Source organism: Neophocaena asiaeorientalis, unplaced genomic scaffold (genome assembly GCF_003031525.2).
Source record: "Neophocaena asiaeorientalis asiaeorientalis breed wild unplaced genomic scaffold, Neophocaena_asiaeorientalis_V1.1 scaffold30, whole genome shotgun sequence".
Classification (NCBI taxonomy): domain Eukaryota; kingdom Metazoa; phylum Chordata; class Mammalia; order Artiodactyla; family Phocoenidae; genus Neophocaena; species Neophocaena asiaeorientalis.
In genome coordinates, this window is record NW_020174923.1 from 5497928 (window position 1) to 5512010 (window position 14083).

The window sequence follows — 14083 nt, forward strand, 5'->3', positions numbered from 1 at the left end:
AAGAGATTATTTGTTCCCTCGGCCGTTCCCCTTCCAGGCAGCTCTTCGCCCCTCTTCTCCCCGGCCCGGTGACATTGGGCGGCGTGTGCTGCAGCGCGCGTACGAGAGCTAGTGTACACGCCTCCGCCACTACGGGCGAATAATCGGTTCTTATTCATGGAGTACTCTGTGCACTCACGCCCCCCTCGAGGAGACCGCGGGCCGCGCGCCGCCGAGGGCTGTGCTCCTGCCCCCAGGGACACACACCCGGGCAAAGGGGTGGTACGTTAAAAGCCGGGTCCCCAGTCCCACCGCACCCTCATCCCCACCCCCAGCAGCGCCCGAGGCGGCACCGGCGAATCCCAGTCTGGGGAGAGGAAGTCGGTTGGGAGCGGGATTTCGCCGGACTCTCTGCCACTCCGTCCTCCCCAGCCCCGCTCTGCGCGGACACAGGGTGCGTGGCCCCGGTCCCAGACACCCGGGCCGCCCCGCACGCGCCCGGGCCCCAACCCTGCCACACGGGGCGGGCGCAGAAGTGGGGAGCTCTGCCCCGCTCCCCTCCCCACCGCCCCTATCGCGGTTTTTTCAATCCCCTCTGCTCCCTAGGGCGGCTCGAGGTCCCCCAACCGAGCCCACCCAGGCCCCGCAGGGCGCAGGTGGCTGTCACGGCCAGAAGCGGGTGCCCGTCGCCTACCTGGGTCCGCAGAGACGTGAGCGCCGGGCCGGCGCGGCTGCGCTCTCCCCTCCGTGGGCTCCGCGAGGCGCCGGGGCTGACGACCCATGTCCGCGCGGCGTCGGTTTCTCTCTGGCTCTCGGGCTTTCGGGGCTGGGAGCCTCTCGGACACTCCCCTTCCAGGCTCCTCCCGCGCCCCTCCGCGCTGATGTCACCGCGCCGCCGCAGCCAATGGCGGTTGGGAACCTCAGCCGGGCCGCTCGGCCTCCGCGGTTCAAATCAGAAAGCCCGAGACCCCGGGAGCTTCGTGGGGGGCGGTTCGGGCCGGGAGGCCATCCTGGACCCGGGCCGGTGGGGCCCCGGGGCGCCCCCGCCTGGCTGCGCTCCGGCCCTGACCCCCCCCCCCCACCCCTAACCTGGGGCCACGGGGTCAGGGGCGCGACTCCCCCCGGGGGCCTAGCACGAGACCCTCCAGAAGCTCTTCTCCCTTCTGAGCAGTGACCAGACAACAATAGCCCCCGCCCCGGGGCGTTTCTGCTCCCTCCCTCCCCGACCCAGGACGAGGGAGATGGAAGCCCCCAGGGTCGGCGCCGCCTGGGTGTGGATTCCATCCCAGCCTCTTACTGGAAACGAGATGGGGGAGGAGCCGGGCCCCGAGGCCAGGCCCGGAGCGGGTGTAAGAAGGGTTTGGGCCTGGTGACCTGCCTTTGATCCTCCTGAGTAGCCTCCCAAACGGAGTTCTATTCCAAGTGAGCCTCAGGGGCGATGCACTCCTGAGACCCGCGGCCTGAATCCTATGAGAATCTTTTCAGAGGAATAACTTCCATTGGTAAATGATCGTTACTAATAAAGTGGCCCAGGAGAGTACACAGCACAAAGTGAAAGCTCCCTAGCTGTTAGCAGCTCCCTCGCCTGGGTTTTTGTTTTAAGAGAAGGGGATCCGGGTGGCAGAGGCCACCAGACTCCCTCCCACTGACCTTCAATGGGACCCCTCAGTGGGTCCCTTTGGGCTGGTACCTTCCCGGACAGGGCTCCCAGTAAACCCTCCCCCAGTGCTGGTGTCCGAGGTCCCTTCCACCTAAAATCAAAGCTGAAGTCTTATCTGTGCCCTAAAACTTTCCTGATTCTCTGAGGCACCTCCCCCCACCCCTTCTCTTTCCCTCCATTGTTAACCAATTATTTTGTCTTTAGGTCTAGCTGTTAGTAATTGGTTCTCCTTTAACAGGTGTCTGTCCTTCCACAAACATTGAACGTTCATTGAAATTTGCCTTTGGGGATAAAGGTGAATTAAGTCCAATCCCTGCCCTCAGTATGCCCTCAGTGGTTACAGGCTGCTCTGGGAAGGAGCTCAGTAGATGCTTCTAGAGACTGGTCACCACTGCATTGCTAGCATGCTGGCAGGGAGTCTTGATTGAAAGAAAGTGCCGGGAAGGATAAATTAGGAATTTGGGAGTAACATATACACACTACTGTACATAAAATAGATAACAAGGACCTACTGTATAGCACAGGGAACTCTGCTCAATATTTGTAATAACCTATATGGGAAAAGAATCTGAAAAGATATATATATATCTGAATCACTTTGCTGTACACCTGAAACTAATACAACATTGTAAATCAACTATACTTCAATTAAAAAAATGAAATAGAAACAAAGTGCTAATTTTCTCTGATGGTTGGAATCCCAGATCTGTGAAATTCGAGTGGCCTTTGCTGAGGTTAAGTTCTGCTTCGAGCTTTCAGACTAGAACTGCCTACAGATAATCAGAGGAAACTAACTAAATGGAAAACTTGAAGCTTGAATACCTACCTTGAAATTTCTGGCAAGTTCCAAGCCCCTGACTTTAGAGAAGGATTTGAGGTCTTAACTGCACCTTTGGTGTAACTTGACCTATAAGCCTTTAGGCCGGGACGTGTGTCTCTGCCTGTTCTAGCTGCTGGGACCTGCCCATGGGACTTGGGCGTGTGTGATTCTCACAGCTGCACGGGCCTGCCTTCCCACACCTGTCCACCCACCCCAAACACACACATCCCAGCGTTTGTGAACACTGGGTTCTGAGCATTTTGGTTTGCATAATTTGGCCCCAAACCTAGCAGGGTCAGTTATGTTAGTTAATCCTGTTCCCTTATAGAGGAATTGGAAGACCTCACTCACTCTGGTCTGGTGTTTGCCATAAAGCATGACGCTGGGCAGATCCTGTCACTTTCTGGAAGGTTCCTTCCCACACAAATGCTCTATGACTTCCCATATCTATTCTGAGTCCCCCAGCCCCTGAATTTCCTTCTCCCGAGGTTAGATGAGAAGGTCTTGGATGGACACCTCAGGGTGTCACCAGGGCCTGACGTCAGCACAGCTTGGGGTGGAGCCTCGGTGACCTGAGGCCCTGCCCCCTCCCTGGGCCCTTCACTCCCACTGTTCTGGGCAGAGGTTCTTTCATTCCTTGGTTCCCTGTTCTTGGGAATCACCTGGGGCCCTTTCTCGGGGGCCTGGGCAACTTCTGCAGTGCAACCTGGGAAAATCCCCAGGATACCAGGCCACTGGCAGAGGGCCTGGGGCTCAGGGCGAGGCCCTCTACTATGTGCTGCGAAGGCCACCTCTGGGGGCTCTGTTGCCCCAGCTCCAGGCACGTGAACCCACCCCCTCACCCACCCTGAGAGTAACGCGTCAGGGCTCTGGGGCAGCCAGTGCACCTAGAGAATAAAACAACAGGTTGTCCCCATGGGATCCTTGGGGACAGGATGGTGTCTGATTGGTGTCTGAATCCCCAGTGCGGGTTGGAACTGAGCCGTGTTTAGTAACCCCCCAATGAGCTCGCTGGGTCTCGTTTACCCTCCTGAGATGGCAGCCCCCGAGGACTCAGAGGGTGAGGGAGACACTGGGTTTCAGAAGACCCCTGGCCTAGAGGGAGAGACACTGTTCACCAGGCTGGGGACTCTCTGGGGACAGGAGGTGGCAGGAGGATTGAGCTGAGCCGGGAGAAGGTGACGGGGGTGTGGGTCAAGGGGTGGTGGCAGAGCACAGAGGCCATGGAGTTTGCTGAAATGAGTCCAGATGTCCAGATGTGGAGTCAGAACCTCTGGATTGCGTGACCTTGGTCTGAGTCACATCTGTAAGGCGGTAACAATCCACACAGGAGGTGACCAGGAGCGTGGAAGGAGATAAGCATATGGCCTTGCTCTGTGGACTGTCTAGTCCGATGGAAGGGAACCACAGTTAATACTATCATCGCTGAGTCAAACTTCAGGTTTCTGGGGACTGTGGCCCCTCCATCCCCCTGCCAGGGAAAGAACAGATGACATAGCCCCCTCCCCGGCCCATGCCCCACTTAGGAGGCCTGTCTGTCACTGTGTATCATCGTGTTATCAGCACGCTACCCTGACCACTGGGAGTTGGGACATTTCCAGAGAGGTGGGTGGTGACACTAAATGTCTTATTTATCCAGGAGGGAGAAAAGAATGCACAAGAAAGATACAGCCAGAGCCCTGGGCTCCACAGAGCCTTAGCATAGACATCAGCTAAAGACGTCTGGGAAACAGGGACCCTGGAAGGAATGTTCCATGTGGTCCCCAGAGTCCTGAGGCCCAGAGCTTCACCCACCAGTGACCCCTGGGACAAGCAAGAGAGCCTAGCCTTGCCCCCGGCCAGCCACCCCCACGCGCCCCCCCACCAGAGGCCTCCCCTTGCCTCTGGATCAGGACCACAGGCCCTGGGTGTGACAATCCCATTGTCACTCTCTGACCTGAGAAAAGTCACTTGAGCTCCCGGGGCTCAGTTTTCTCATCTGTAAATGGGGACCACATGGTGTGAGGTTGGTGGATAACTCAGGTCAAAGGTCGGCGTACAGCCCAGACCACACCGAGGGCCCGCCACGTGGACCCTGGCCAGTCTCAAAATTAAGGGCCAAGTTAGACCTTCTAGAACAAATTTATTCCTGAGCGTCCGTCCTTGGGCACAGAATGGGCCCATCCCCGCTCGTGGTTCCCAGAATTGAGCTAACAGAAAGATGAACCACATTATCTGCAAGAGGCCGTCCTGGGCTTCTGATAAAGGTGTCTGTCGGGCTCTGGGGCTGAGGAGGAGAGGGCTCCCACAGATGGCCGCGTTTCTGTTATTGTCTCTGGGGAGAGGTGGGCAGAGCCCCAGCTCTGCTGCAGGGCAGCCCCTGACAACCAGATGCCCTCCTGGGCCTCCGGAGAGATGGACAGAAAAGGGACTGGAGGAAGGAAAGAGCATCTGTTTGTGCCCAGAAAAGGCTTGCCTTCTCCCCAAGAGACCGCTCGGAGGCAAATGCACCCGAAATCAAAAGCACTTAGAAAAGGCAAGGGTTGCTGCCATGTGTTGAGACTTTACTGGAGGTTAGGAATTCTGCATCGCAATCCTCCTTGCTATCATGCATGAGTGCCATTATTCAGATTAAAAACAGGAAAGGCTGAACAACTTGCCCAAGATTGCACAGCTAAGACATGGGAAACACTAAGCAGTGGGGCTCTGGAGCCTAGAGCTCCAGCCACAAAACCACGAGACAGCAGGAAAGGAAACAGATTCTAGCTGAAGCATGAATGATCTTGTTACCATAGAGCCGTGGCGGGCAAGGGACAATCGCTAGGGGAGACTGGGCACCATCTTACCCGACTCCCATCTGCCCGAGAAGGTTCCACATTGTTTCAAGGAGAACGGACACACCCTGCTTCAAGGCAGTTACGATAATATCATCACCTTCTGCCCTGTCACCACACTCCCCCAGCCCACATTCACGCCAAAGACCTCAATTAAATCTGTTCCTGGGGCCCAGTGCACAGCCCAGACTTGGAGAGGAGAGGAACTGAAGGCATCACGCCGCCTCCTCTCTGTCCCAGTGTGATTCGACACATCTGCCCAGATGTTCCAAGCGCTTAAAGGAACAGCCTTCTCAAATCTGCAGCTTCTGGTGTCTGTGTGTATTTCGTTGGGGTGCTCCCACCGCCTTCCCTTCCTTTGCACTGAGCCCCCCAAATCCTAGACCTTTGGGTGGAACATCTGTTGCTTATGCACTTCTGTCTGACCCTGGCGTCTCGCTACACTTCCCTAACCCCCTGGGCACACAAAGAGGGGCTCTTCTGCAAGAAAGGAGCTTTAAGGGACATCTGTCTTACCCTCCTGAGTCTGCTGCCCACGTTCAAGGCAAAGGCATTATGTCTTGAGCCAACGGCTGCAAAGAAGAGGTGAGAGTGGAGAAGGGTCTGACATCTCTGTATCTCTTCTCATTGTGGGGAGAATAAGAGGTGCAGAGAAACAGGTTTGTGGGCTGGGTATAATTGTCAAAGCTCATCATGGTGGCTACAGAGTTTGTTTTCTCTTCTCCAGAGTTTTCGGTTTCCTAAGTGTGGTCTTGGCACGCGTGTGTGTGTGCGTGCTTGTGTCTGTGTGTCTGTCCTTCCTCTGCTCCTGTGATGCCGTTGAGTCATAACAATAGCACCTCCTAGCCAGATGGCAAGGCTAATTTACACTTCCCAGCTTGATGGCTTGATGCCGCAGGACGCTAGCTGTGTCCCCTCTCCAAGCCCTCTGTCCCTGCCACAAGCCAGTTGCTCCCCAGAAAGCAGCTGCAGCTGAAGGCAAAAGATGTGTTAGGTAAGCGGGCACTGAGGAGTGAGTTTCAGGCAGCAGACTGCCCCAGGCCCAGTGCAGCAGATATCTGAGTAGCAAGCAAAATCCCAGCTGAGTGGCATCTAGGGAGTACTCCAGCAAAGAAAAACTTTTCTTGTTCAAGTCCACCTGGGGGTTTCCCTGGTGGCGCAGTGGTTAAGAATCCACCTCCAAATGCAAGGGACACGGGTTCGAGCCCTGGCCCAGGAAGATTCCACATGCCGTGGTGTAACTAAGCCCATGTGCCACAACTACTGGGCCTGCGCTCTAGAACTACTGAAGCCCGCACGCCTAGAGCCCGTGCTCCCAAAAAGAGAAGCCGCCGCAATGAGAAGCCCGCGCATCGCAACGAAGAGTAGCCCCCACTCGCCATAACCAGAGAAAGCCCGTGCACAGCAATGAAGACCCAACGCAGCCAAAAATTAAAAACAAATAATAAGGGCTTCCCTGGTGGCGCAGTGGTTGAGAGTCCGCCTGTCGATGCAGGGGACGTGGGTTCGTGCCCCGGTCCGGGAAGATCCCACATGCCGCGGAGCGGCTGGGCCCGTGAGCCATGGCCACTGAGCCTGTTCGTCCGGAGACTGTGCTCTGCAACATGAGAGTCCACAACAGTCAGAGGCCAAATAAATATATATATATTAAAAAAAAAAGGCCACCTGAAGTTTACTGGGAGAGAGACCTGGGGTGAGAAGGCTTATAGGTCTTGAAATAGAATCTATAAGAAATTAATTACATGGAAATTTGCAGAAGAGAATGTTTTTCCCTTTTTTTTGAGCAGATATTTGGGCTAATGCTAGCAATCACCTAGGCCACTCACTTTATATAACAGAATATAAAATCCAGAGAGGTGAAGTGACTTGTCCAAGGTCACACAGCCAGCTACTAGCAGAACCTGGGACAAGACGTGAGCTCTTCTAAGCCCGGGGCAGTTCTTGTTCTACTAAGTGGCTGGTTTTTCAAGCATTTTATTTTTGTAAGCAGGGGAGTCCTTCCCTCCACCCTCTAAAGGAAACTGTACAAGATATTATCTAAAACAGATCAGGTGGTTCTGTTGTGTTTGAAGTGGAGCAAGGGTCCCAGAACCCCACCTGCTTTACCTTTTAATGCAGTTCTTGGGGCATTTCTGGGAGACCCTGAGGCTTCACGGCACTGTCTGAAAACCCCAACACTAATCCTAGCAATAGTAAGCCCTCAGTACATAGTTTCCGTAAGATACCAGGCACTCTTTTAAGAGTTTTGCATGTATTAGCTCATTTGCTCTCCAAAAAAGCCCCCAGGAGATCCTACACCAGTGGGGTACAGGTTCTTTACAGAGCTCCCGTATCTACATTTCCTGGCAAAGAGTGTCTCTTGGCACTTGGGCTCTTAAAATGGGATCTTTGCTAGTTGAGGATGACCTCTTGCGTCCACACACCATCCCCACCTGGATGATCCAGTCCTAGCACCCCATCTCATCTCCTCCTCCCTCCTTCCCCTCTTTTCATTTCACCATTGTCTCCCCCTTCACCAGAGGGGTGGAAAAAGCATGGCTCCAGGTGGGGCACCTTTCTAGACTCGCAGAGTCCACAGGCAGCCTTGCTGGTCTTATCCGAAGGCAAACTGCTGGCTTGTGGGTGGCACGCAGCCTGAGGGTACATTCTCTTTGGCACACGCAATCATTCCGGTCACTTTTACCGCAAAACTTCTCCCCACACAACCATTTTACTATGCTTCTGGATTCCACGGGTCTCAGGAATTTGGAGAGAGCACAGAAAGAACGGCTTGCTTTTGCTCCATGAAGTAAGGGGTTTCAGCTGGGAAGATGTGAAGACTGGTGGTGACTCGAGGGCTGGGGGCTGCAATCATCTGGATGGTCTTCACTCGCATGTCTGGTGGTCAATGCTGGCTGTCATCTGGGATCCCAGCTGGGCTGTCAGTCAGGACACCTAAGTGTACCCTCCGCACACGGGATGGCTTGGGCTTCCTCACAAGATGGCAGCGGAGTACCAAGCTCAAGCATCTTAAGAGAACCAGGTGAAAACTCTATATGACCATTTATGACTATATTAGTTTCCTAGGGCTGCCGTAACAAAGTACCACGAACTGGGGAGGCTGAAACAACAGGAATTTACTGCCCCCCAGCTCTGGAGGCCAGAACCCCAAATCAAAGTGTCAGCAGGGTGGGTTCCTTCTGAGGTTTCTAGGGAGAATAGTTTCCATGCTCTCCCCTAGCTTCTGGTAGCCTCAGGCGATCCTTGGATTGTAGCTGCATCTCTCTAAACTCGCCTTCACGTGGCATTCTACTTGTGTATTCACATTTTCTTCCCTCTGTGCGTGTTTGTCTCTGTGTCCAAATTCCCCCCTCTTATAAGGACACCAATCACATTTGATTACAGCCCACCCTAATGACCTCACCTTAACTCGATTATCTGTAAAGACCCCATTTTCAAATAAGGTCACGTTCACAGGTGTTGAGAGTTAGGACTTCGACTTCTTTTGCAGGTGGGTGGTTGGAGGGTGGGGGGAGGAACGATTCAACCTGTAATGTGATCTAGCCTTGAAAGTCACATAGCATCACTTCCGCTGTAGTCACAAGCCCCTCCCACCAGATGCAAGGGAGGGAACATCCACCCTACCTTTCCATGGAGGAGTGTCCAAGATACATTATAAGAAGAGCACATGAGATGGGAGACACTGTTATAATCATTTTTGGAAGATACAGTCGGCCACGACAATGTTTAAAGAAAAAAAATGTATATATATATTTTTAGTTGCTAATATCTAAGCATAAGGGGGAGTCACATAAAATGTGGAATTTTTTGGGGGGGTACTGTGCCACATGGCTTGCAGGATCTCAGTTCCCCGACCAGGGATCGAACCCGCACCCCCTGCAGTGGAAGTGCGGAGTCTTTAACCACTGGACCGCCAGGGAAGTCCCCAAATGTGGATTTCTGGTTCGTGAAGAATAAGAAGAACCTGACAACACGGGGCTCTCATTCCCCCCGGCAGCAGTGAGAGCTGCCCCTTGTAGGAGGCTGTCGGGTTCCGTAGCTGACCCACTTCCTGAGCCTCCCTCTTCCGAGGCCCAGTGTCAGTTGACATCTAATCACTGTGCGTGGCTGTTATTTCCCTCCCACTCCGCCTGCCGCTCTCCTGTATGTCCTTGCTGCCCACTCCCCGGGGGGGGCGGTCTGTGTGTGCCCCCAGGTCCAGGCCAGGCAAGGGCACCTTCCTGGGGGCAGAACTCCCCCTGGGGTGAAATCCTGGTGTCGTGACTGGAACAACTCCACCCCCATCCCAAGGGCAATAGAAAGGAGCCGGCCGCTGATTCATGGCCCCCGTGTCTGCAGGACTGGTCCAGGCAGGAGGACGAGGCCAGACAAGCACAGGCAGCTGGCTGATTACAGAGGGCAGGGTGACGCGAACAGACGTGGCCACAGCTACCCTCGCGGGGCCCCAGCAGCCCACCGCCTCCGCCTGCCCCCCACCGCACTGGTCTCCTTCCAAGAAATGACATGGGGGCTCCTTCTGAGGAGGTCTCCCTGCCTTCCCGCCGTGCCCAGCCATCCACATCTTCTAGAGCCTTCCTGGATCTTCCTTGCTATTGGCCAAGTCCCTTTACAACACATGCCACTAAAGTAAACAGTGCCAAGGTTGCCGCTCATATTTCAATGTCATCCCAAGAGCCTTGAACTTGAGCAATGACTTTCTCCCCAGAAGAGACAGTGGAACAGAAGCAGCCCAGGACTGGACGTCAGGGACGGGGCTCCAGCTGGGGTCTCCCACAGGGTGTGGGTAGGCCCCTTTACCCTGAGGAGCGCTGAGCTCCCTTCAAGCTGGGACACACAGCGTTTGAGCTCAGACAGTCCCTGGGCGTTGGGGATGTCACTGAAGACACTGGCCCTGTCACCTGGGGCAGGTTACTTGGGCCTCCCTGTGTTTCCGTGCCTGCCTCTCTAAGACTGAATGAACTCATCGATGCAAAACAGTTAGGAAAGTGTCTGGCTAAGTGCGAGCTCTTATTCTTATCTACGTGTGTCCTTGATTGCATTTGGGGGTCCTCCAGGGTGGCTCTGTGGTCAGGTCCTAGTAGAAGCTGGGGAATGTGGATCTTTGCCCTGAGAGGGTGTGTGGTCCCAGGTACCAGGATAGAAGCCTACCCAGTCTCTCCACCGACCAGACACCATGTCAGGTCGAGAAGACAGGTGGGTCCTGCCCCCACACACGTACGAGCCCCCTGCCCCCCCGCCGCTCTCCTGACCCCCTGTGCTTACCCAGTGACAGCCACAGAAGGGAGAGAGGCCCCCAGAGTTCCGGTCACCAGCATCTGTGATTAATATTTTGCAGGTTGGTGGCCGGTGAGGGTTTTCCTGACCTCAGGGAATGACTGTTGTTTGGCTCTTAGAGGTGGAAACGATTTGAGAAGGGGAGGAGGTTGGGGAGAAACAGGAAAACAAGCTTCCCATAATTGCCAATGTAATTCAGGGCTGGCTGGTGCTTTTCTACAGAAATCTAAAACTGCTGGGGGAGGAGTGGGAACGAGGCCCGAGGTCTGCGAGGTGCCTGGTCCTGGGCCCCTGCCAGCCTCTGCGCGCCCACTGAACCGAAACTCCCAGAGATAAATGTTGCACATCGGTTCCCTAGGGCTGCCGTAACAACTGACCGTAAATTGGGTGGTTTAATTCTCTAACAGTCCTGGAGGCTAGAAGTCCAAAATCCAGGTGTCAGCAAGGCCACGCTCCCTCTGAAAGGCTCTAGGAAAGGCTCTTCCAGTTTCTGGCGACTCTGACAATACTTGGCATCCTTGGCTTGTGGTTGCATCCCTCCGATCTCTGCCTCCATCTTCACATGGCCTTCTGTGTGTCTCCTGTGTCCTTTCCTCTCCTTATAAAGACACCAATCATTGGATTTACAGCCCACTCTAATCTGGTATGACCGCCTCTCAACTTAACTAATTACACCTGCAGAGACCTTACTTCCAAATAAGGTCATATTCTGCAATTCCAGGTGGACGTGAATTTTGGGGGGGACGCCATTCAACCCGCTACAGCACCCTCGACTACCTCATCTGGGGTCACACCACAATCCTGTAAATTTCCAGAAAGTATGGACTAGATCAGGAATCAGCACCTCGGATTGTTTTTGTGTGGCCCAGGAAACTAAGAAGAATTTTCACATTTTTTAATGATTCAGCAAAAATAAAAACCAGAATGATATTTCATTATGTGTGAAAATGACAGAAAATTCTATCTTCACTGTTCGTAAATAAATCTTGATTGGAACACAGCCAGGCACATTCATTTAGGTACTGTCTTTGGCTGTTCCCTCGCTAGGAGGGAGGCCTCATGGCCCGAAAAAGCCTGAAACATTTACTATCTGGCCCTGTATGGAAAAACCTTTGCCCAGCCCTGCGGACATTGTTATCCGTTAGCCTGAAACAATGTTTCCTGCCTGGTCTGTGGCCACCGGGAGGATGGAGGCTTCTCCAAGGTCCCAGGTCTCCTCCTCCAGACCCAGCAGCGTCTGAACCAGGGGTGAGGCTGCTTGGTGGTTAAAGAGGGGGCACAGTGGAGCCAGGTGGGCCTGGGGTGGGATCCTGGCTCTGGCACTCACCCAGCAGGCAGGTCCCTCGCCTCTCCACTGTCTAGGTGTCCTTATCTGCTAAACGGGGAAGTGGTGAAATTCCTGCATTCCTGGTAAGCCTGCGGTGAGGGAGGCAAGGCTGCAGAAAACGCCTTCAGCACAGTGGTGGGCGGGGCTCTAGTCAACAAAGATCAGCTGGTGTCATTTTGTCGTGTGGCTCCAGCTGGCCCAGGAGGTTACAGGCCATAAATGTCAAAAGACATTTGACTTTTTACATTCTCTAACCTACCAGAAAATCCCACCTATCCTGGTGAAAACTTCCTGAAAGCCTCCCGGGTCTAATTTCACTCCTGATCAACACTGAGAAAAGGAAGGCGAGACTCTCTCCTCTGCTTGAGAGTCAGAGTGGGACTTTCCAAGGGGTTGTCACCATCAGAAGGCACAGGTGCTGTGGGCCCACCTTGTGCTGTCCCCCAGGGGAGCCTGGCCTGGATGGATGGTATCCCAGTGCCCCTGACTACCCGCTGAGTTTGTACCACAAGGAACACCAGCAGGAGGGTGGAGGACAGAAGGAGAGCCAGTGGGGAGAGGGTGGTTCTCCAGCCCGCGAGCTGCCCCTGTGCGATATCTGTCTCCATCCCGCCTTCTCTGTCTGCAGGTTCTAGAAACTTCCTTCACTGTCTGCCACGGCAGGCTTAGGGTGGTAGTGGTACCCAGCTGTCCCTAACCCTGGGTCCAGCAGTGCCCCTTCTAGCTCCCCCAAACCTTATCACGACCTGGTGAGTGGTCTTTTTATGAAACTCTCCTCTAATGATCCGAATTTGATGGCTCTGTTGCCTTCCAGCATGTCCGATACGTGGCTCTAGAAAGCCAGTTTAACTCTCCCCTGCAAAATCCCCCAAATTTCTAAGATGCAGAAGTTTCCTACTGACATTTCCAGCTGGGAAGAGTCCTGAGGCAGGGTAGAAGATGGTAAAGGAGTAGAAGTCGGGACTGACGGAATCAGAATTGTGCTTGAAGCCCCGAGCTCTTCGATGATTCCACATAAATGTCATTTTATCCACGAACAACAGCAATGATCCCTTACATGTGTAGCGTGTTGTATGGCTTACAAATTATGCTCACGGGTAATCTCCCCGCTAACACCCACACGCTTTTGGTGAGAGATACAGCGCAGTTTTCAGCATCCCCCTTTTCTGGAGGAGGAATGCCCACGTTTGGTATATAGTGAGGATCTGTGCCAGGTGGCTGATTTAACAAATAAAAAATAGAGGATGCCCGGTTAGATATGAACGTCAGATAACGACACATAACATTTTAGGATAAATAGGCCCCATGCAAAACTTGGTTTGTGTTTTATCTGTCAACCCTAAGTTGATCCCAGGTTTGCTATGTCCAAGGCCTGTGTTTTCTGCCATATCAATTATACTGACCAATAAGATTCCTGAAGATGGCCTAGAACCAGCATGGATTTCCCCCAGATTTCTACCAGATGTCACAAACAATTGGTCAGTCTTGGGGAGTGGGTGTGGAGATAGGGGCGGGGAGATCCTACAGAAGGAGGATCTATCTCTTGTTCTCTTAGGCAAGTCTATTAATGAGACCCCCTCCATCAGAAAAGTCTGGGCAAGGCTGTGTCCCCAGACATTCGTGCCTGTGCCCTGGAGCCCTCGGTAGGGAGAACAGGCCCGGGGACAGCACAGACCCTCAAGTGGCAGGACAAAGCATCTGAGAAAGCTATAAGGGGGACGAGATTCCCTCTGAACCTGGGGTCACAGCATCCCCTCCTGGCTGAGGCCGAACTGAGCAGAAGATCCAGTGCTGGACGAAACCCGACTTGCTGGCCCCTCCATACCACTCAAATCATATTTGTGTCCAGGAGATGGTCCTTGGGTCCTCCCAGACCTTCAACATGGCCGTCCCAGGGCCCACCTGTAGGAGGCGCTTCTAGCTGGGCCAGCAGGCTGACTCCATTATCAAGTACCAAGCATCAGTAGGAGGACCAGATCATTTATAGACCAAAGTGAAAGGGAGCGCCACAGATAATTACAGAAGGAAAATAGGTGCAGAGAAAGATCTGCAGTGGCCCTATTCATCGGCTACTTTATCCGGGTCCCACAAGGCGCTGCTGAGCAGATTCCAAACCCTCCAAGACTAGGAGGCTGCAGGCAGTTGGAAGAGAGGGAGGTGCAGCCAGCCCAGTCCCCCACTGTCCTGCAGCAGCCCCCCGCGCCCAGCTG

General features: G+C 54.0%; 2 protein-coding genes across 2 annotated transcripts in view; both read right to left on the bottom strand.

Moving 5' to 3' along the window:
- The window catches only part of CDC42EP4 (CDC42 effector protein 4), a 22222-nt gene extending 21462 nt beyond the window's left edge, over positions 1 to 760 (bottom strand). The window contains exon 1 of the mRNA XM_024760496.1: positions 674 to 760. The gene's annotated coding sequence lies outside the window, so the exon portion shown is untranslated. The remainder of the gene's footprint in view (positions 1 to 673) is intronic.
- The window catches only part of CPSF4L (cleavage and polyadenylation specific factor 4 like), a 43426-nt gene extending 42534 nt beyond the window's left edge, over positions 1 to 892 (bottom strand). Inside the window, exon 1 of the mRNA XM_024760495.1 lies at positions 674 to 892. Coding sequence (XP_024616263.1) covers positions 674 to 761 — 88 coding nt within the window. The 5' untranslated portion in view covers positions 762 to 892. The remainder of the gene's footprint in view (positions 1 to 673) is intronic.
- Between the last annotated feature and the right edge of the window lie 13191 nt (positions 893 to 14083).